The 24007-nt window shown below is 32.5% G+C and overlaps 2 protein-coding genes across 3 annotated transcripts; one reads left to right on the top strand and one right to left on the bottom strand.

Moving 5' to 3' along the window:
- The first annotated feature begins 11924 nt into the window (after positions 1–11924).
- On the top strand, positions 11925–16061 carry LOC131653082 (uncharacterized). 2 transcript variants are annotated; one of them, XM_058923124.1, is made up of 11 exons: positions 11980–12052; positions 12133–12194; positions 12702–13404; positions 13473–13592; positions 13686–13785; positions 13915–13995; positions 14411–14460; positions 14703–14853; positions 14941–14997; positions 15412–15533; positions 15782–16061. In XM_058923124.1, the coding sequence occupies exons 3-11, from the start codon at positions 13361–13363 to the stop codon at positions 15987–15989; spliced, it is 933 nt and encodes a 310-aa protein (XP_058779107.1). In that variant the 5' UTR covers positions 11980–12052; positions 12133–12194; positions 12702–13360; the 3' UTR covers positions 15990–16061. The 2 variants fall into 2 exon arrangements, with proteins under 2 accessions (XP_058779106.1, XP_058779107.1); XM_058923123.1 differs by lacking the exon at positions 12702–13404 and having other exon boundaries at positions 11925–12052.
- Positions 16062–19493: 3432 nt separating this feature from the next.
- On the bottom strand, positions 19494–23624 carry LOC131653081 (probable choline kinase 2). The gene is made up of 9 exons (XM_058923122.1): positions 23508–23624; positions 23320–23375; positions 22685–23048; positions 21560–21681; positions 21280–21475; positions 20924–21041; positions 20772–20819; positions 20295–20395; positions 19494–19849 (listed from the first exon to the last, which is right to left on the bottom strand). Exons 3-9 carry the CDS (start codon positions 23036–23038, stop codon positions 19757–19759), a joined length of 1032 nt encoding a protein of 343 aa, XP_058779105.1. The 5' UTR covers positions 23039–23048; positions 23320–23375; positions 23508–23624; the 3' UTR covers positions 19494–19756.
- Between the last annotated feature and the right edge of the window lie 383 nt (positions 23625–24007).

Raw genomic sequence — 24007 nt, 5'->3', positions numbered from 1 at the left:
ACTTGAAGAAATAACTCAAGAGGTCAACAATGAAAATAACTAATACTACACAACAATTTTATATGGCCAAAATGCATGAAGCGTCAACATTTTACTTCTCATAGTTTCTAGACTTATTCCCTTTATTTACTAACATTTTAACATATAACAAACTAACGGTCAGCTTATGTTATAGAGTGTTGCTATGTTTACACCAAAAATGACACACCGTATACTTACACCAGGGTAAATACATCACATGCCTTTGTTTAATTGTATCAGAAAAAGTAAAATATAATTATTAAATATATTATTAAAACAAAACCGTATAATGATACGGTGTAATTGTCACATTTAGGTGTATATATATCATTTCCCTATGTTATATAAGGACTCCCTCTACTTTTCTCAGCTCAACCCCATTTGACTGCATCCATCAATCTAAATAAATATATATAATAAATCACAACACGTGCAAATAAATAAAATACACGTCAATAACCATAGAAGAAGTGGAAGGAAAAACAAGTTTTCAGAAAATCACTTTTTGGAATTAAAAATAATGAGTATGACACTTGTAAAACACACCATTTAATTTTTTTATGGTGGATCAATCTAATATAAATATTATTTTTAATATTTATATATGTGAATATTTGATATTTTATTTCCTCAATTTATTTACATAATAGTCTCTTTACAATATTGTTGTTTTATTTTACAATAAAATTTGATCATGAACACTTAAAAAATAACATTGTGATAATTAATAAGGTCTCACAATTAAATCATACTTAATATTTCAATTAAATAATTTTTAAAAAAAAAGTATTTCATTAAAATGAATTATAACTATTTTGAAACTTCGTTTTAATATAAATAATTACTGTGATATATTGATAAGAGAACAAAAATTCTCAATCCCGATTACTAAAGAACGAGACTAACCACGACATAAGAAAATTATACACCAATTAAAATCTAAGATAAGTAAAACAAAGAGTTTTTGTTAAATTCATAGAAGTTGCAATTGGAATAAGTAATTTTTTCGATGAAAGACCATCTCCACACAAGAGTAGCTTCCCAAACCACGTCTAAAACGTTCCAATCGACATTCCTAAAAGTAATGAAATTCCTAAGAATCCACAAACTCCAACAAATTGTAACCCAAACGCATCCTTCCTTGACTCTTTTCACTTTCTTCAATTTACGATAAGAGTACCATCTCCAAAAACTCTTTTTAAAACTGCCTGCCTTAAACTCAACCAAATTGATCCACTCGGTCATTTCCTTCCAAACAAGGTCAGAAATTCGACACAATAAGAGAGCGTGAATTAAAGATTCTCCAAAGACACTACAATAGACACAATTAATGTTGTTATTATTAGGAACAATACCTATAATAGCTAATAAATCTCGCGTCGGTACTCTATCAATGAAACATCTCCAACCGAAGGCTTTGATCTTACGAGGAACCTCCAACTTCCAAATTGAAATCAAAACCGAATCGAAACAATTAGCATGCCCTAGAGAATGATGAAAACTGCTGATAATATCATAGCAACTTTTGACCGTAAAACCTACAGAAAAATTCAGCTTCCAGCCCACGCTATCCCTCTCGGCCACGACCACAGTAGCATGCATCAGCAGACTGCAAAGATCCTACACAATCGGGACATCCCCCGGGTTAAGGCTGACAGAGATGCCAAAGTCACCCACCTCCAAACTCAATATATACAATCTCACATACCGACAATGGAAACGTCATGCAATTTAGATATCGCAAACAAAATGGGAAATAAATCTCTTCCCTAATACAATTTTTTGGATCCTCGATTTTGATTTTTAAATAAAAATAAATCTTTCAAAATTCTCTCTATCTAAATCCCTTTATTTATTTTTAATCTTTTTAGAACCAAACACCCACGAGATTAATTTGTCACTAAACAATCATGTGAGCTATAGAGAAACAAACAAATTTTTAATTTTTTTACTTAATTATTCTTCTTCTTTTTTTAAACTCTCTCATTTTTTCTCTTTCAAACTTTCAAACAAAGTCTTAGAATACTTTCAATTTTTTTTCCGCATAAAACATGACCTATGTGTAAAACATGTTGTGTTTTTTTTTCATTCTTCTACTCAAAGGTTTCAAAGTGTCTAAATGTTTCTCCAAAACTTTCCTCATAAAATATCCACTTAAATAAAAAAGAAACACTAAAAAAACAAATACAAAACTACAATTAAGAAATAAAGTTTAAAATTTAAGTTTACAACTCCACTCTTTTCCCCAAACTTAGAATTGAATAGTGTAAATACACTCCAATTCAAAATTGGAAGTTAGGAGTTGTACCTTAAAACTAATTTAAAAAGTATACTTAAAACATGAATAATCAAAGCAAAAGATATGATATTCATTGCCTTGTTAATGTTGATGCATGAAGCTATATTTAGAGTTTGATAGATTTGGGAAAGTTTTAGGCCTTAGCCTTTTTTTCTTGGGCTTAAGGTTAGAGCTTTCTTAGTGTGTGTTTGGTATCACTGTCACTTACCGCTGCCGCATGTTTACATTCTTTATACCCTGATTTTTTGAAACTACTATTAGTAGTTTTTACAAACCATGCGGTATCCGTAACTTTTATTGATTTTCAATATAAGCTTAACCTTCTTCATTTATTTCTTGCCCCTACTTTAAAGGACAAAACGGATTCGGTCTATTGAGAATGTCCGTTTTGCCAGCACTTTTTTGCGGGGCAGACCAAGATTTTAGGATCGCAACTTCTAATGTGTTCGTCATGTCCCGCCCCTTTTTTGCGGGCACAGACATTTATATAAAATTTTACATTTTTAAGTTTAAAAGGTGTAAAATCCGTGGACATTTCCCTCCTCCGCTCTCGTTATTTTGTGGAAGAAAAGGTTTTAGACTCGCACCCTTAACTATAACCCTTGCCCCGTTTTTTTACAAACTTTTGTTGGACGGACCTAAACGGGACAGCCCGTTTGCTATGCCTACCTATTTTTATGTATTCTTATTTTGCTTTCATTATTCTGATCTTAGCTGCAACCTCATTATAAAAAAATTGGATTCTTTGTTGGATCCTCTAGTTGTGCAGATGGTGGACAAGAGAGCTGATCCCAACTTGACTTCATAAAGATTTTGCCAAGTTGCTCTTATAGCTCCTGTAGGTAATCAAAATTTCGCTCACATAGAAACTTCTTCATATGCTTTAACTACTTATCCTATTGTGGCTTTTAGGATTTTTCTATGGCTCTAGATTTGCTCATCATCTTCTTTAATAATTGTCTTAGGTGTAGACAGATTCTTGTATGGCCTTTCCTCTTTCTTTCTTTTTTTAATGAAAAAATAAATATATAAATAAAGAAAGAAGATGGAGTTACAACAAACAACACAAGAAGTGTTTAGAAATATAATAAAAAAATAAGATAGCCGACAAAATTAAAAAAGCCTCAAATTTAGAGGTAGCAACCAAAAATTCAGAAATAAAAAACATCACAATTAAAGAAACACTTTGCTACTCACGGACTAGAGCTCAAACCAATCAGAATCACCATCAACAGATCAAATTTCAACAAAAGAGAGATACGAGATCCACCAACACACTCTAATTTAGAGTAAATACTCAATCCTCTATAGATTTAGATTGATAATAGAATGCTGAAGATAATTTGTGTAGGTACAAGAGTTCTCTTCCCATGTATCCAAAATTCAAAATCAAGCCAAAACAATACTCCTCTCCTCCACATCTTTTGTTATTTTTGTGACTCTATTACTGATAACATCATTTCAACCTTTTCAAATACACCAAATAACTGCATGTCAAACCATAAGGTTATCTTCCTTATACTTAATCCTACCTCCTAACAAAAAAAAAATTCTGATGGATCACAACTTGCCACTCCAACCACCTAAAAATTCTACACAACATTGACAAGACAATCTCACAAATTAAAAAAAAATATATGAAAAGCAAACTCAACCAAATACCTCCAAAAAAATACAAGCGAGGCTACCTGCAAAAAATCATAAACCAATAAAAAAAATTACTCCTTATGTACGTTTCTTTTTAAGTGTTATTTTAAAGATTTTTTTTGTTTCCATTTAAGTGTCATTTTAATAGATTAATATTATAATTTGTCAATTATACTCTTACTTTCTCAATAACTCCACTTCATATTTTTCATAAAATTAATTATTTTCTCAACTATTTATTAAAAAAAAAAGTGTATGATTGAATTTATTTGGAAAGAAAAAATAGATGAAAGTTTAACATGAAAAATAACTCTAACAATTCATTATTTTGGTTGAAGAGCTTTGAGCTAAAATGACACTTAAAAAGGAACAGGAGGAGTATAAACTTCCAAAAAAACAGTTATGAAACTGAAAAAATTTTCCTTATGTGAGCATGATTTTAAATTGAAGTTGCAGTAGCGGTTATTGCGGTTGTTACAGTGCGGATTGCAGTCGTTGAGAGTAAATTTATATTTATAAAAATAAAATATTATATTTTATTATATATTTTATATATCATTAACAATTTACTATTATTTTTTTAATATCACTGATCCTTTTAACAAATACCTTAAATCTATGATATAAATAGAAAGGAAGATAGACAAAATAATTTTTACGAGCATTGTTTAATCTATTGTGATCTGATGCAGACTGATGCGGTCGTTGCGGTGTTACGATGCGACTGTTGCAGCATTATGATGCGGTTTTAATTATGATTCGCAATCACACTGCAATTGTGGCTTGATGCGGATGTAGACACTAGCACAACTATAACATTGCGGCCGCATCACGTGATGCGATCCGCAATTTAAAACTATGTATATGAGTTGAAAAGTTAAAAGGTGGTTTTTGGTGCCAAATAAGAAGAATTTTCCGTGGCTATTATGTTTGTATGGTATGAGGCATGACCGTTAGAATCTTGAGTTGACCGCATCCTACTTTTGGAAGATTGGAAGACTCATTCCCTTAATTTCACATATTACAAAGTAAGGGTCAGCTTATATCATCTAAGGACTCTCTCTACCTTTCTCCATAGTCAACTCAACCCCCATGACCGCATGTACCCTTCAATATAAATAGGAAAATATAATAATTCACAACACATGCATGCAAATAAACATAGTATACGTCAATAACCATAGAAAAAAAGTAGAATAAAAAAAGGCTTCAAAAAGTGAAACATTATTGTTATCTGAAAAGTGAAATATTGAATGGCGAGTGGTGGTTGCAGCAATAAGAAGAAGGCAGTGAAGATTGTGATAATCACTACAGAGTATGTGGAAACTGATGCCATGAGTTTTAAGTCTGTTATGCAGAAGCTAACCGGTAAGCATTCTTCTAATGATCATGATGAAGTTACAGAAGCTCCAAAAGCTAAGAGGGAAAAGCATAATCTATGTGAAAATGGTAGTGGAAACTCTTTTTATATAAGTGATTCATTGATGAATGAGTGTGACATGTTGCTTAGAGAGCACATAGCGACAAACGACAACTTTTTTTGACTCACAAACTTTTAGTTAAGACTGCATATAATGTTGTTATATATTAAAAAAATGTATTTATTTTTCCATTCGTAGTTTGTACGTAATTTTTAAATACAAAAGTATTCTTTTGTTTATTGTTCCATGAGTTGCAATTCAGTTTACAATGTCAATCTAATAATAAGCAATATTAGCCTATGCTCGGAGTAGTTTTCTCTTTTTGAAATTTTTAAAAATTAAAATTAGTTTTGTATTAAATTTTAAAATTTGAAAGAACTAAAAATTAGTTTCAATTTATAGTTATGAAACTTTCAATAATTAAACATGTACAAGGTTAATTGTTTGTAACTTCGTCTTTAGAGATTAGAATAGGTCACACAAATTTACAAGTCAATGGTTCGGACTATTAAAGTCTGATTAAACTTAACATATTTAATGAAAATATTAAATTTATTTTTTTAAAAGCTTATCTAATTAAATAGGTCATATTTAGGTTATTTAAAAAGTTTATGAAATCTTATAAGTCGACCTATATATACATATCTATTAAAAAAATAGGCTAAATAAAAAGAGTGAAAGTCCTACAACTTTATACCAACTAACTATTCTTCAAGGATTTGCATGGTTGGAAATTCTCCACTAGGGTTTGTGCTCGAAAAACACGGAATCTCGTATGATTAACAAGATCTTTTGGAGTGCAACTCTAAAAAAGTCAAAGGCGATGATCAAAAATTTAAACTAGGCTTGAGCATGAATTTGGTGTATGAGGATGCAACTGCAACGAATAAGAATGATCAAGAAATATTCATGTATCCAAAAAGTTCTATAAGGATTCAAGGATCGAGAATTCTAATGGGGACGAGCAGAATAATGATAATATGATTATTATTTTGACTGATGAAGAAATAAAGAATCTCTCAAGGGATGATTAGAAAAAATATCTACTGGTAGAGGAAAGAAAGATGAGTCAATATGCTTGTCCAACTTTCACACTTTCGGGCAAATAAGAGGAAAGAATTGTCAAACTATGGAAATCGGGAGTTATTATTAAACTTCTTGGTAGGAAGATTAGATATAACGTCTTGGAAACTCGTTTGAAATAGATGTGGGGGAGGAATGATATCATCAATATTATAGATCTGAGTAACAACTACTCTATTTTCTTGTGACTTTTTTCGATAAAAATGATAAATATTATGTTTTAATGGAATACCCTGGGTTAATATATGATCATGATCTCAGTGTTAGAGAATGGAGCCCTAATTTTAATGTGGATAGTGATAAATTAAGAAGGTTGCGGTTTATGTGAGATTTTCAAGGTTATCAAATGAGTATTATGATGCAAAAGTTCTTACATTCATTGGTAACAAAATTGGTAGAATAGAGAAAGTGGACAAGAACTCTTTTTTCTTCAAGAACGAGGCAAGTATGTGAGATTGTGCATAGGTGGAATATGAAGGATACATTTGTTATGTCTCAACTATGGGAAGTTTAGTCACTATATGGAAGGTTGTGGAGAGAAAGTAGCTAAGGAGGAAGAAGTTTCCAAGAGGGAGAAAAGAATGTGGAGTCCAATGGTATTCAAGGTGGTAGTAAGGTCTAAGAGGGTCCTTGGTCGGTTGTCAGTAAACAAAGACCTCCAAGGAAAAATAAGTAGAATGATTTGACGGTGGTGCATGATAGTCAGATGAATGTTTCGGTGGTAATTAATGTTGAAGCAAAATCAATGAGATCAAGATTTGCTATTTTGAATAAAGATATCCCAAATTAGGAAGTTGAGAATTTGGAGGAGGAGCAAATAATATGGGAGAATATCTCGCAAAAGATCATGCATAATCTATAGAGAGAGAATGCACCACGCGAGAACATAAAACGGAAGATTATCAATGAGCCTTTTAGGAGGAGAGCAAATTTTCCATACAGAATCGTATAAAAAAAGCTAATGACAAAAAAGATCATTCTAAGGTATAACTTATTAACATTAAATGGCAACAATGGAATACTTCTATGTCAGTTAGTGAGAAACTTATGGAACCCCATGATATCAATAATATGGAAATATTCATTACTAGTCATTTCAAAAATTCTACTCATGCTCCTAATAATGAAACACAAAGACAATAGATTAGGTCATAGCTCTACAAACTACTAATCTACTTAAAAATGATGGTTCATAAATAGAGGAATTGGACTTAGTTCAAGCAAATAATGACAAGGATCATATTGAGGTTTCTAATCTCCTTAGACCCCTTAATGCCAACTTGAAACATGCAAACTTGTTGAACAATATTAAGATAGGTAGGGACCAAAAGGGTTTGGAGATAGAAGAATTTTAGATGCCCATAACAAAGGTGTTTCAATTGTGGGAGATTCTAGCATGGAAGTGGTTCAAAAGACTTTGAATATATCTAACCATAGGCAACAAAAGGGTTCAATGCTTATTGATTAATTGTTTGTTATGATTAGTCAATATAATAGTATTCTTATATGGAATTGTCGTGGGGCAGCGAGTTCAAGATTTTATTCTACTTGTAAACAGTGTGTGGATATGTATCATCCTAGTATCCTTGTGATAACGGGAACCATATGTGATCCTAATAAACTCAAGAATACTTTTCAATTATTGGGTTTTGATGGTTGGAATTGCACTTTTGTTAAAGGTTATGCGTGAGGTATCATGGTTGCTTGGAGAAAAGGTGATGTTAGTATGAGCTTAATTTAGAAAAAAAATCAATATATCCACTTGTGAAAGGTGTGTTTCCAAGTGGTAATGATTATTTTTTTCAGCAGTATATATTAGTCCACGTGAAGAGAGTATAATAGGTTTATGGGATGATCTGAGGATTATTGCAACTTCTATGTAGAGTGTGTGGTTAGTCGCAGGAGATTTTAATGATATTGCAAATGCTTTGGAAAAAAAGGAGGAGCTCCTGCTTATGCTAACAGGTGTGGTAAATTTATGGAGAGGTTTAATTCTCGCAACCTTATTGAAATTATTTGTACCTCTTTGTTGTTTGTATGGATGAATTGCCTCATCTTATTTCTCATAGTGTGGAGAAAGGCTTTTTCAAAAATCATGAAGGCGGGTAGAAATGGCCCTCTCATATCTCACTTGATGTTTGCAAATGATCTATTATTGTTTTGTCAAGCTATAGAGGTTCAAATGCAGTTTGTGCTTGATATTGTTAATCAATTTTTCCTTTTGTCTTGTCAGCAAGTGAGTTTATAAAAAAAAAATCTCTACAAACACTTTTGCGCCTATTTGACATAAATTGACTTCTAGGTATGGCTTTCGTGAAACACAATTGCTTGAAAAATATTTAGGTGTCTGATGTAGAAAGGCTAATTATGAGTATCGAAGAAGAAGTGGCGCATCGAAAAGGTTCGGCGGGATTTATGCAAGTTTGGTGTATGATATCATAATGAGTATTATTATACTTTTTTTAAGCCATCCGAGTTTGTTTCAGGCCCAAAAACAACATTTTAATCATTTTGTAATTTTTATTTTATTTTTGTTTTGGATTAAAATCCTATTAGGGTTTCTTTTATTTCTATTTTGGATTAAAATCCTATTAGAGTTTCTTTAATGTACTTAAATACTTTTAGGTGTGGCTGCTAAGGTCATCTTTCATCATAATAAAATTCAATCATTTTCTCTTTCTAGTGGATTCCATGGTTTTATCTGACAAGTTTGTTGCTTGCAAACTTTTATTTTGTTCTAGGTTTAACACTAGCTAATCCTTCGTGATTCTGATTTCATCATGTGAAATTAGAGTATGTTTTCTCTTGTTTCTTTTTGTAGCTTGATCAACCATGGGAGATCAAGTGGTGACCAGAGAAGACCTTGAGGAAATTACCGTGAACAATTTCTTGAGTGTAATTCATGTTAGATTGCATCTCTTTTTTGTTACACTTTGTTTTGTTTAATTTGTTATTGAGAAAAATCAGAGAGAGTGAGTTGATCAATCTTGTAAAGATTTAATTTTGATCAAACTCATGATAAGCATCAAGAACCAAGACCCATTTTATGCAGAAACTTGAGAGAACCTTTGTGTATGTTCTTCATTTACCAATATCTTTTGATATCTTATGAATTATTGTGTGTGCGTGCGTGTGTGTGTATGCGTGCGTTTGTGTGTGTGTGAGAGAGGGATTCCTTTGGAACTATTCATCATTTTCACCAATGTTGTGGACCATTATCTCTAAAGAATGAGTGTATGAGGGAGACTGGTGGTACATTAGGGTATTTAACATTTTTGTGTGAAGTTTGTTATTTGTAATAGGTGCAGGAATCATTTCTTGAATGCAGTTTGGATGTTGTATTATCTATAGAGAAAAAAGTTTCACTATACTCCATGGAAGACTTTGGCAAAGTCAAATACCGATGGTTCGTAAAACAGAGTTGGGAGTTATCCAACTTTGGTGAAGTTGTGTAAAGACTGTTCATATACGAAATTGAGAGTTGTCCAATTGAACGCTTAGCTAATTTAATCGCTCAGACAAGAATTCAGTGGGATAAAGGTGGATTACCACATATGAAGACTTGGATTAGGTTATTGTGGATAGCATAGTTATTGGATCAAGATCATTGAGGATCTTGTTTTTTGTTAGCGGTTTCATATTTGCATCAACAGGGGAATTATCGTGAGATATTTCATGATAATCAAAATGCTTGTATCAAACTTATGAAATAGTGGAAGATCATGATTATTTTTCGATGGTTTCAACACCATTGAATTGTGGTGTAGGCATAGCGAGGACGAACGTCAGACCACTATATATCTATGAGTGTCTTTCTTTCTTCTCTTCTCTCCTTTAATTTTTTGTATTCATTACTATAACTATTGTATGATTGTATCATTTATATGTCATTTAGGTTAGATCTTGCTTATAATGTTTTAATGTGTAAGCTTATGTCTATGATGCATCAAACCTATTGGATCATCACAAATCCAATTATGTTTTGAATGAATTTTTATATAAAGTTTTTAAATCGTTTTGTTTGAAGTGATTTTGGTTATCTTGTAATTGATTTGCATTAGAAAGAATCTTGTCTTTAGTAATATCTCGTAGTATTCCCATTAAATTAAATCATTGAGAAGCTTTTAAGCTCTCTTCATATTGCAAGTTGCTTCTGGGTATTTTAAAATCTCTAATTTTATTTTATGAAACCTAAAATATTTTAAAATTATCTAATTGAAATAGGCCTATTCAACTCCTTAAAGATTTTTGTATCCATTTTTTCAGGGAGATTGAATCAAGTATGAAGTTGATGTATATTTATAGAAATGATGTGAATATAATATGGTTAATGAAATTGAAAATTTGAAGAATAAATTTATAATTGTGTTACTTATCTATTCCATTTCATCGGATACATTCCAATTTAATTTAAGTGGAATAAAAATTTAGCTAAAATAATAATATTAGACCATTTACAACGGTTTCAACACTCAACACCCATTTTTTCAACTCCCAACACTCCACATCATTTTCTCTCTCTTCCACCTAATAACTCAACACTCATTCAACTTTTACCTTCTCCAATGGTTTTTCACTCAACACCCTACCCCACCACTTTTTATTTTCATATTCTTATTTAAATTTTATTTTTATTTTTATAATTACATAAAATTACAATTATCGATTAAAATTAAATTAAAATAATAAATACTTAACAATTTATTTTTTAAACTTTTTGTAATAAAAACAAAATTAATTTAAATAATTGGATACGATACAAATCATATTAAATTAAATTAAAATACAACACACAAGATAATTGATTGGAATTTTGAAAATTGTTGGGATTTTGGTTAAATGGAAAATTAGCAAAATTTTGAGTGTTAAAATGATTATTGGGATCCATTTCACTAAAAAAAGACACTTAACTTCAAAATAAACACTAATAAAAAGATAATAATAAGATTAAAATAGTGAAAAACTTGGTTTTTTTTCTGTGTCCAAATCAAATGAACCAAGTCTCTATTTATAGAGGAAAAAAAATCATGAATTTTGGTAAAAAAAAAAAAATAAAAAAAATAATTTGCAACGAAATAATTGAGTTCAAAGTATTAAATGGATAAAAATCTGACCAGCCAATCACAAACAGCTACGTGTCAGTGTACATTGTGTTGAGTTTTCTCAACATCTCTCTCCTCCAACACACACTCAACACTACTCTAAACACCCATTGCACATGATTTTGCCATGTTGAGTTTAAATAAACACACCCATTACACATGTCTTAGATTTATTATTAGATGAAATGAGTTTCTATCGCATTCCATTCCATGTAAAAGTAAGAGTTTAACCCAACAAAAAAATCTTAGAAAAGTCATGAAAAAAAAAAACAAAGGAGTGGTGTTAATAGCTGCTACGTTGCCTATAGTACAATTTCCACACCTGCAACGCACGTGATTGAAAAGTGCGGTTCTTTCGATATGCACACGTCAAGTAGTACCCATAAGGCCATAACATACGGAGCATGCTGCAATTGCAATTTGAGTTTCAGTTTCAATTCTCCATTACAATTCCAATTCTCACAATGTTTCTTCTCAAGGTATTCTTTTTCCTCTTCTTTCTATTTTACATTTACTGTAACCCAATTTCTTTGATCTTTTCCTGTTTCTGTTTCATCAGACATGGAGACAATCTGCTTTTGGTGTTTATGGTTACCTCAATTTCACCAAACCTGCTTTTCTGTAAGTTTCTTTTTCTTTTCAGATAACTAACCAGTTCATATAACATATATATGTAAGTATAATGTCTGTCATGATAATCCATAATTATGAATATTAGGTTCAAAGTCCTTGAATTTCTTATGTCAGGTGTAATATAAATTCATTTCATTCTAAGGACAAAATATCAATTTAGAATTATTGGAGATATCACATTGGCTAGTGATATGACCTAAATAGTGATTGTCATCTCTGAGGTCTAAAATTTGTCACAGTTAAACTGTGACTATTGAGACTTATAAAATATTTGTTGTAATTAAATAAAATCTTTATTTATTTGTTGTGTCATGGTTAAACTGTGATTAATTTCCAGAGGACCTTGAAAATTTTGAGTCGGTCCTGGCTAGAGGTTCTCCAACCGTAAATTAAGTAGGGGCCATCACAATGTTTAGTGATATGGCTAAATTGGTAGCTTATGTTAACTTCTTTTTTTTTTTTTGATGTGAACCAAATTTCATTAACTGGAAACAGGCAATACAGATGAAACAGGGTCTCCATCAGGGACACCCCCTAACCAAGTTCTAGACCCAAGATGTTTACCCCATCTAACCAAGTTGTGGGCATCAATATTACAATTTCTGTTAATAAACATAATAGAAGAAACAGTAAAACTCTTAAGCAGCTCCCGGCAATCCGCCGCAATAGGTTCAATTACCGCAAACTTTTGGATGCCATTAATGCAGTCCACCACCATCATCGCATCAGACTGAACCAAAACCTTCTCAACCTTCAAATCTCTTGCCAGCCGAAGGCCCCAACAGATAGCTAAGATCTCCGCGACCGCTGGTTCCACTGTGATCAGTTCTTTGCTGCAGGCTGCAAGAGAAACACCTTGTTGAAGCTTCCTGAACACGCAGCCAAAAGCTGCAGAATCATCCGTAAACACTCCAGCGTCAATCTGAACAATCTGCGTATCGCTACAGCACATGTCCTCTTGTTCCCACGCCACGCCTGGTTTGCCCTTTGCCACCCCGAATCTGTTGAACTCAGCTACACAGTCCAGCGCTTCCGAAGCAATAACCTCTGGTCGCTTTTTCAAGTTTTTAAAAACTAAGTCGTTACGGGCGGACCAGATTTTATGCAAAAGAAAGCTCAAAAGTTGAGTACTCAGAGTATCCGTGTTGCTCACGATGCTCATCAGCCAATCCTCCACAGAGCTTTCAGTAGGGACACGGTACGATAATATAGATGCGAAGAAGGATTGTTTATGGAGCTTATGTTAACTTCTCTTAACTTTTACAGTGAGCATTCTAAGAATTTCAAACCAGAAGAAATGGAAACACAAATACCAGGGAAGAATTGCATAGTTACAGGAGCAAACTCTGGAATTGGTTATGCAACAGCCGAGGGTCTTGCGCAGCGGTTTTGATCTTTCATCTGATGTTTGTTTCTGGACTTTTGTGTTTTTCAGTATCGGAAGTTGTATGCCAATATATGTTTATTGATTTTTTCCAGTGGTGCAAACGTCTATCTTGTATGTCGTAATAAGGAGAGAGGAGAGGCTGCTCTTTCTCAAATTCAGACTAAAACTGGCAATCAAAATGTACATTTGGAGGTATATCCTTTTCTGTTTTTCTCCAATTGTGTATCGAGCATAAGCTTTATGGAACTTCTCACAATTGAGTTGATTTGGAAATAGTAAATGTTATTCTGATTGCTCATGACTTGCCAATTTTTCTTGCAGATTTGTGATTTGTCATCTGTCTCGGATATCAAGTCATTTGCTTCCAGGTTTTCCAAAAAGAATGTGCCACTACATGTGTTGGTAAATTCTCTATCATATTGCTATATTGGTGAGATAATATAATACCTCACTCCATAGTTGAATTTGCTGGTAATTTCACCTATGAGGCACAGACACGAGACACGGCACCAATACTGACACGTTGATACCGGTAACAGTTTAAAAAATGAATAAGTCAAACGTAATTATAAATGCTGGTGTCCGACGGCGACTCGGATACTAACACACTTTTTGTCAAAGGTGTAGATGGTACAAAGAATTTCACTAAAAAAATAATTTAGGGGATATCTATAGAATGCTAGAGGATACGGTTTTATTTCAAAAAATTACAACTTATATATCTTTTTTCCAACACAAGCTTAACTTCTCATATGATAATTTTAGCCAATTTATTCTTTTGAATAAAATCTAATACAGAACAATTTTTTGCATCAAGGTTAACAATGCTGGTGTGCTTGAGCAAAATCGAGTGACCACATCAGAGGGGTGAGTCTTTTTTTTGGTTGAATATGGAAACAATTTTTCAATTCTTCCGCCAACTCTAACTGTATTGGTCATTGATCTGCTGTCTTTTTCAAATTCATCTACACTAGAACGCTGTAGCTGCTATTCGACAGCACTTTATACTTAAACTGTTTATCACAAAACAATATTGGTTGTTCAAATATTGCTATGCTATATCCACTGTTTCACAAATACTGCTTTTAATTTTAATTTTTCCATTCCAGGTTTGAGTTAAGCTTTGCTATCAATGTATTAGGAACTTACACAATGACTGAACTGATGGTACCACTGTTAGAGAAAGCTTCCCCTGATGCACGTGTCATTACGGTTTCGTCTGGTGGAATGTATAGTACTCCATTGACCAAAGATCTACAGGTAGGTAACCAATTGTGTTATGAACATTTCAGATGACTCAATCATTTATAGGATTGCAGTATAATTTATTCTGGTTCTTTTTACCAGTACTCTGAAAGCAACTTTAATGGGACGGAACAGTATGCTCGAAATAAGCGCGTTCAGGTCAGTCAATTATTTTTTCTTTTAAAGCTTGGTTTCCTTCCTTGCGACCGATTAATACAAGAGAACCAATCCCTCCGCCCACTAGTGGGGGGCATTTAAAGGCAGAGGAAAGCTCTGGATTGACCCAATACAGAGTTTGTTAGCACCTAGTAGGATTCGAACCTGAGACCTTGAGAGAGCACACTCTTAGATGGTTACTCAATAGTTGTTACAACTCAATAGTTGATACACTTTTTTTTCTTGTATTGTTTAACAATTGACGAAACAATCGCACTAACCAAAATGGTGACAAAGACTTTTTATCTTAGCAACACCGTAATGATCAATGCCTTTATAGTGACAAATGTCGGCAACATACACAAACAAGTAAATACATCCTGTTTATGCAAGTTGTATGATAATTTGAAATTGCAGGTTGCACTGACAGAAAATTGGGGTGAGACATATAAGAACAAAGGGATAGGATTTTACTCAATGCATCCAGGTTGGGCTGACACTCCTGGTGTGGCAAAAAGCTTACCAAGCTTCTCAAAATCGTAAGTAATGCTTGTGTCCTTGCATCATCCAAGAAAATCTATTGATTACAATTACTATATAGTTTCGAATATTCAAACCATTCATGGGCAAAAAGCATCTAATGATCAATTTGATTGCTATTTGATTCTAGGAATTGAACTCAAATTCTTTTCTTAGACGAGAATCATGTTACGATTTACCAACTCTTCCTGGACGATGTCGATAGTCTTAAATCGTAAGGGTTATATACTGACTAAATTAATTACAGGCTTGCGGGGAAGCTAAGAACAAGTGAAGAAGGAGCAGACACAGTTATCTGGTTGGCGTTACAACCAAAGGAGAAGTTGGTATCAGGTGGATTTTATTTTGATAGAGCTGAAGCTCCTAAGCATCTTTCATTTAATGCTACAAATGGATCTCATGCTGCGATCAACTCTGTCATCGATAGTCTTCGATCCTTAGCATCTCTTTCTTGAATAGGTATTATACTATACTTGTATCCTAAAGGTCAGGGGATTTTGTAGTTCAGTTTGGAGTAGTTTTAGAATTTTAAGTGTTTGTTTCAAAGATTAAAATAGCACTGGTTATGTGTGTTTGTAGTTTTTTAATTTGGTTCGCTGTTTCAGATGTTTGTATGTGTCACACGGGTGCCAAACAATAGTAATTCAATATCTTTATGCTTAGAACGATGTTGATAAGTCATTTGATGTGTAATTTAATTGCATTTGAGTTATTATAGAATCAATTTTGTACAATGGCAGACTTTTAAAGGTTGTTTGCTATCATTTTAGATGAGTTATTATGCAATTAGTTATGTTTATTCTATGCTTGTGAGTATTTTTAAACTAAACAAAAATGTTGACATTCTAATTAGCTACGATTTTAAAAACGTTTGAAATAGAGTGTCATAGTCTACACCAAAAATAGAACTCATTGTCTAAACCAAACTAAATCAATTAAACTTGATCTCTATTAATTCAAATTTGAAAGTATCAATTTCACATCTTTTGGAGTTTGAAATTTGAAAGTACTATAATACTACAAACTCAATCTTAGAACCATGTCAAATGCAAGTAAAAAAATGTCTGAATTACATAATCTGGATGCATCATATAGATATTGAAATCCAGACACTACCATACGCAAACAATCTTTCTTTCTCCATTCCTTTACATTTGAGATAAAAAAAAAAAAAGCAACTTCTCTCAAGAACACAAACAAATCCCTCAGAAATTCAATTCCAACAATTTTTTGATTTTTTTTAAATATCTACTCACGTTCATTCAAATCAAGCACATACATCAACTTCTGCTCTCTTTTTTTTCATTCAAGGCAAACAACTTCATCTCTCACATTGGTAAATTTCTCATTCTTATAACTTTTTTCCCGCTTTTGATGCATGCAATTTAATTCCTTAAATGATTCTAGTTAAACTTCATTAAAATACATCCAATATAAACTACTTAAGCTACATTAAGTTATATCTTTCAATTGAACTTTCTTTTGCATTTGAGTTGCAGGATGTGTGATGGGGTTTCTCACTGATGCAAAAGAATTCATATTTCAAAATACGTATTCACCCCTTTGAAAATCTAAATTTCAAAATCCAAACTCAAATACGGATAACAAATCCGAATGTTATGCTTGTTATTCTTTGTCACTTTGTTTGTTATTTCTATTTTCTAATGATATGTCTTGTCTTGTGTGATTGTAGAAAAATAGTTGACGAAGAACCAAGCTACAAACATGGTCGACTGTCTTAACATGCTTCTGTGCGCAGGAAGAGAGCTAAATCATTATAAGTTACTGGAGAATCATCTCAGGTTGTTGAGGGATGGTCTTCTCGTGGTCACGTATCTCTAACTCACGACAAAGCATCTGATGTTCCTGTTCATACTCACGATGTTGTTATACATAGTATGCACGATCCATATCATGTAGTCAAATCTTATCTTGCCGCACCGAGTAGTTTTCCTGGAGGTCCAGATGACCTAACACTACTTCCTATTTAGCATACCATGCTACTAGACACGTGTGAGAAGGATATGCAACATATAAGTTTAATTACTTTTAAACATTTTGTTTTATACAAATTATATTGTATGACGTTGATAGACTTATTTTTGCAGTACCATGAATATTGAATTGTATAAACCATGCTAGGAAGATAACAAAGTTGTCCTAGCTAGATGAACCTTGATTTCAAGAAGTATGAGAGTTAGGGGTGCTCGCGGTGCGGTTTGGGCGGTTTTGACGAAAAAAATCATCCGAACCGCAAGAGAAAAAATAGTGCGGTTTGGTTTGGTTCGGTTGGCTTTTAAAAAAAATCCGAACCAAACCAAACCAAACTAATGCGGTTTGGTTCGGTTCGGTTGGTTCGGTTTTTTACAAATATTTTATTGAGCCATACATACACATATAGATGATAACATAATTTTGTATTTATACATTCATACACTATCAAATAACAACAAAACTCGTCATATTTTGACAACAATTTTCCATTTAATATGTAAAAATTAAATTAGACAAAAGTGGAATATTAAACATAAAATAATAGCATAAAACAATATAAAAATTATCATAACGAAACAAAAAAATAGAAGAGACGAAAGATTACTGAAAGTGAAAAAGAAAAAAAGTGTTGAGAGATTAGAGAAGAAGATATGCGATAAAAACGAAACTGAAATACGGAACATTTATATAAAAATGAGAAGGTGAAAAAGAAAGAATATAAGAGAGTAGAGATTATAGAAGAAGAGGGAAGATGTATGTGGCAAAGAAGGTGCGATAATGTTATTAGAGGTTTTAGAAGATCGGGACTGAAATTATATGTATAAGGATGAGAAAATTGTTTGTAATCATAATGCTAATGTATAATAAGTTTAAATTTGGGTTGGATATGAGTTAGTAAAATTTAGGTTGTAACATAGTGCGGTTTGATTCGGTTTGGTTCGGTTTACAAAATACAAACCGCAAACCGAACCGAACCGTGCGGTTTTGTAAAAACTGACCCAAACTAATCCGAACCAAATGCGGTTTTTTGCGGTTTTGGTTTGGTTTGGTTTGCGGTTTTCTATTGGGTTGGTTTGGTTTTGATCACCCCTAATGAGAGTTATCTCGAATGAAAGACTTTTGTAGGACATGATATGGTTATATTGACAATGACTTTTTGTCTGCATTTGTTGAGACACACAAGGACATCATCATTTTATCTTCTCATTTGTGAGATGAGTATCACCCTTGAGGAAGGACATCATCATTTTATCTTCTCATTTGTGAGATGAGTATCACCCTTGAGGACGTATCGTGTCTTCTCCATCTTTCAATCATTAGAAGATTGTTGGATTACTCTATTATTCATATATCTGAGTCACTCGACCTAATGGTGATAATTAAAAGTTGACCTGGGTGAGAACTAAAAAGAGATGGAAGATCTATAGAATGTCAGGCAGATTTTTTTTCCTAAAGGAAAAATATATTAACAACTTGAATGAAACTTTAAATGACGCGGGTGATGATGCATAAGTTATATATCAAATACAATGTGAATTGAAGACATACTTCCCGATTTTGGTTGGCACATGCATATTGGTGGACAAAAGTGTGACAAGTGTCGAAGTTGTCTACCTTAAACACTTCAGGAACTTTGAGCGAATTCAAGAATTTAATTGAGACAACCTGTTTGATTTACATGTACTCCAAATTAGTTAAAGATATTAAATGGATGACGAGACATATGTCTGGATGCAACTGTCTCAGGTAATAGATTTACATGTCATTTATTAATTTCATACTAATTGTTTTACACCCTTACAGATATTTCACTACTCTAAATATTTGCCACGTATGTGCTTGATTAACCCGCTCAGAGAAAATTCCGCGATTGAGAAAGACACTCATTGTTGCTATTAATAAAGATGACACAGTTACATACCAGTTTCAGAAAGGCACTCATGAAAGTCATTTTACATGCAATATTATCAAACTCCCTCTAATATAGGATTTGAATAATTCAAACAATACATATAAAGAGTTTTTACATTTCACTGTATGACACTTTAAAAAAAAAACAAACCGGCAGGAACATATCCCTTACAAATATTATTGATTTTAGTAAAGATAGTAAAAAAAATTCATCACACACTTTAAGTTATATATTATGTACATATTAACTACTTATCATATCATGCCTATTGATATCATTTATAGACTAAGCTAAGAAACAACACATAAGAATCAATCATGTCAACAAAATAGCTTTCTTTAACCAGTATTGCTGAAACCTTTGCCTTGAGTACTCCTTGTAATCAAAATCAATTGTATTGACATAACTCTGCAACACACAAAACAGCGCAACATTTTGGCTTTAGCAGACAGAAGTAAGGTGTTCGCATCGTATGTTTTTATATTAAAAGTATCAATGTGTCTGTGTTGTGTCAGGTGTCTATGTTGTGTCGAGTGGCTGTGTTGGAGTCCATGCTTTATAGTGTTAGATGTATCTGTGTCCCTATTGTATCCGGTGATTGTGTCCCTATTGTGTCCAGTGTTTGTGTTGGAATCCATGCTTTATAGTTTTAGATGTGTTGTTACCGGTGTGTGTCCAGTGTCTGTGTTGAAGTCCATGCTTTATAGTTTTAGATGTGTTTGTGTCCCTATCTATTATGTCCTATCCGTGTTGGTATCCATGCTTTATAGTTTTACATGTGTCCGGAGTTTGTGATGGAGTCCATGCTTTTATAGTTTTAGAGCAACCATAAAAATTAAGAAAAATTACTTACCGAAATAAGTCCCCATAAGCCCCAAAATAGATGGTTTGCAAGAGTGTACTTCTCTACAACATTCACTAACTGCTCCACTTCATCTTCACTTGGTTTTTCACCTGTGAACAAGTTTAGCCAATTTAAAGAGTGCATAAGCAGCTAGAAATAAACAGCTTATATATTATTTTTAGTGACACTAATGTCCATTTTACAACCGTCTCCGATATGAAGCACTGACATTAGACATGACACCGACACTGACACGTTGACACCAGTAATAATTTGAAAAAAAAATGAATAAATTGAAAGTAATCACAAGTGTCACTGTTGTGTTGGTGTCGGACACTGACAGCCTTTTTTTCAGAGGTGTCTGTGCTACAAAGTTCAATATCACATAAAATTAACCAAAATATACAAAAACAAAAGGTTTAGTCGTTTGATAATGTACAAATCAAATGTGTTGTCAAAGTAAATTTGTTAGTGAAATGGACTAACCTTCAGAACTCAGGTATGTATCAATAAATCTTCGACGTTCCTCGAGATCTGGTGCACCATAAACAAATTGGTGTCTTAGCAATATTTAGATATTTCAAATTCTAGTACAAAAATCAAATAGAGCCTATAAAATGTATCAGCAATTCCTTTACCAGGATATTTAGTATAGTCAAGAACATGAGGCGTGTCAGTATGGTAATCTGCCGCCATTTCACAGAAATGGTTTGCAAAGTCATACGCAACAGGATTGTAACTCGAGTACTCGTAGTCCTATATCATTACAAGTAGAAAAGTAAGTTTACAAAAATGATATGACGGATGAAAAATCGTAGGCAGAAGGACAATGGTTAACGACGTGTAAGTGCAACACGGCACAAGGACTTTCTGCTAACCCTAAAGTCTTGGTACTATTCTTGTCCAAGAACGCTTAACTGTGAAGTTGTGAAGTTCTGATCAAATTTGTTACATTACTAATGGTATGACCGCACAATTAAGCGAGATAACTTACAATTAAAGTGATTGATCTAGTTTCTTCATCCATCATGATGTTACCATATTGCAGATCATTGTGACAAAAACCAATCTCTTGATATCCATCTGATAACAACTCCCTCAGCGAACTTAACTCGGCATCTAGATTGTCCAGGCCAAACAATTTGATATCCTTTTGGGAGCATAAACTTTTAGCATGATTAAGCCATTTCCTAGTAAAATATAGAAATCATAAATAATTCTGTAAAGTAAAGAATTTTTTTGTTGAAGATTAGCATAATCTTTATTACTAATACCTCATTCTCTGCCAAATCTGAGCCTTTTTTGCACCAGGCATATGAAGATTGTGAAACTCCTTCATCTTAGATGCTATCAACGCAGATATTTCAGGGTCGCGGAGGTCGGCAGCTGAAAGTGTCTAAATATCCAAAAACAGGAAGAAAAAGAACATGTTATATACATGGTCATCTTATGTAGCACCGAATTTCAGATTGATAACATGTCTGGTGTCTGACACAGACACGACACTGACACATGTAATTACATTCAATTATTCTATTTTCTTAAATTATTATCATTGTCGGCGTATTCGTGTCATGTTCAATGTCCCGTGTTTGTGTCTGCGTCAGTGCTTCATAGCACTCATCATTTGTCAACATTCATAATCTTCAATTTTCCACAAGTTTGACTTTATGAAAAGGAACATGAACTTGGATTTTCTCATGTCACTTACAAGTTACAACTATCATGCTTTCATATAAAGACAAAAAATAAATTATAATATTAGTAGGACCTATTTTGTTTGTCTCTTTCTAATAATTTATATGAAATATCAACCTCTATGATGTCATACCAAGCTATGCTACATTTACAAATATGCTTAAATATTTCCAAGATGCCCTTCAAAACTAAGCATTTTTTTAAATTATTTTTCTTGATGACTTTTATTTCTAACTAATATCATCCATTCAATTTAATATCTCAAAGATGCTTCTTAAAATAATGTAAAGTGTCACTAAAAGAAAATGCTAATCTTCCATTCCTCCAAAGTTAAAGAGATAGAATATTATAAAGTATATGGAAGAACCAAAGAAAAGCTTTTTGGACTAAAATAATAAAGCAAATTGGAAAAGAAAGATTTGAGAAACTTATAAATTACAAAAACCATTCCAAAGTAATCATTGCAGCAATTCATGATCTTGATCAGATGGTAAGAGATCTCTTCCCTCTTAACCAGAGGTACCAGATTCGAATACCCCTTTGCTATTAGAACTAATAGATCATCATAAGAACACAAGCTTTTTTGTGAATACTAAGACATATCTCCTCTAGTCAAAAATAATCTCACCCGAATCGGTCGATTAAATCTAAATGTGAACATATATATTTTAACAAGAACTGAAATGAGGCGAATGACATACCCGGGCATGAATGAACTCTTCAACCCGACCGGTAGTGAATCGGCTAAGAAGGCGCGGACCTTGTCCATTCTTCGACATACACTCAAAGGTTTGAATTTCATCATCCCTATCGAAGAAAACCTCGACACCTTCACCGTATAATCGAACCAAAACCCTTCGAAGATGACCATCACTTTTCGTCGGCCAATTGACCTCAAAAACCTCATTTGTCATTGCACCCTTTAAGGGATTGACCTCCACAACACTCACATCATCAATTACATCCCCTAAATCCACAGCCACAGCTGCAAGAACTTTCATTATCTCTTCATGAGTTTCACATCCTTTCAACAATTCAAAGGTTTTCAAAGCCATCAATCACTTTCTGCATGTGGAATAAAAAACAAGGGAAATTGATTTGTTATGATTTTACATGCAACAACATAAACAAAGTAAAATCAGAAAATCTTGATAACCCAATTGAGAAAATATCATCATAAATTGATTATCTTATGATTATCCTTAGTAAAGCTCAAATTTTTACATCAAAAAATTGATAGAATTTATATTCAAAAGGTTTAAAAAGAACCCTTTTGAAGAAAAATACAAAAAGTTTAAATTTTTATGTGAGATTAAGTGAAGGAAAAAAAGCTCACCTTTGAAGCAAATCAGAGATATGAAAGTTGAAGTCTTGGAGAGAAAAAACAAACAACTGCAATGAAGAATACATTAAAAATATGCATTAGAATGGCATCATCATCATAAAATAATTATTAAAAAAACTCATAATTAAGTAATGATTAATAAATAAATAAAATAGTAGATTTGAGATTTGAGAAGAGACCTAGTAAGAGATAGAGAGAGTCAATGCAAGAAGTATTGGGAGAGTATGGCAGAAAGAGATACCGACAGATATGGTCTTTATAATATTGTGAATGAATGAACAAGTCAAAGAAAAAGTAGAAAGCTGGCAAAGAAGCAATCTTTTTTGTCAAACAACACCAATAAAAAAAACCTATGAACCACGAATATTTGTATTATTATTATTATTATCTTAATAATCGTTTAATTGTGTGCATTAATTATAATAAGTAGATGTAAATTTCTATCCATGGACCATATAATATATTTTTTTATATTTTATAAAACTATTTAAAAAATTATTTTTTTAAATAATTTAATTAGATAATATCGTCAACAAAAATAAGCAATATAAAAAAAAATCAATTCGTATAATTAAAATGGATGTATTAATTAAATTAAATAAATGAAAATTGTAGATTAAAGTTTAATTTTTACCAACAACATGAATTTGTAAATACGTTCTAGATATTTATAAATTAA

Source organism: Vicia villosa, linkage group LG2, assembly GCF_029867415.1.
Source record: "Vicia villosa cultivar HV-30 ecotype Madison, WI linkage group LG2, Vvil1.0, whole genome shotgun sequence".
Taxonomy (NCBI): Eukaryota; Viridiplantae; Streptophyta; class Magnoliopsida; order Fabales; family Fabaceae; genus Vicia; species Vicia villosa.
The sequence above is the reverse complement of the archived record's forward strand: the minus strand, read 5'-3'. Positions and strand labels throughout refer to the sequence as shown.

Bases quoted from the DNA above. Each gene is read 5' to 3' on its own strand.
- LOC131653082 (XM_058923123.1), top strand. From the start codon at position 11,978: ATGCTGCAATTGCAATTTGAGTTTCAGTTTCAATTCTCCATTACAATT. The intron at 12,053-12,132 runs GTATTCTTTTTC...CTGTTTCATCAG, and splicing joins TCACAATGTTTCTTCTCAAG to ACATGGAGACAATCTGCTTT. The intron at 14,998-15,411 runs GTCAGTCAATTA...TTGAAATTGCAG, and splicing joins CTCGAAATAAGCGCGTTCAG to GTTGCACTGACAGAAAATTG.
- LOC131653081 (XM_058923122.1), bottom strand. From the start codon at position 23,038: ATGGCTTTGAAAACCTTTGAATTGTTGAAAGGATGTGAAACTCATGAA. The intron at 21,476-21,559 runs GTATTAGTAATA...ATATTTTACTAG, and splicing joins CAGATTTGGCAGAGAATGAG to GAAATGGCTTAATCATGCTA. The intron at 19,850-20,294 runs GTAAGTAATTTT...TGTGTGTTGCAG, and splicing joins GCTTATGGGGACTTATTTCG to AGTTATGTCAATACAATTGA.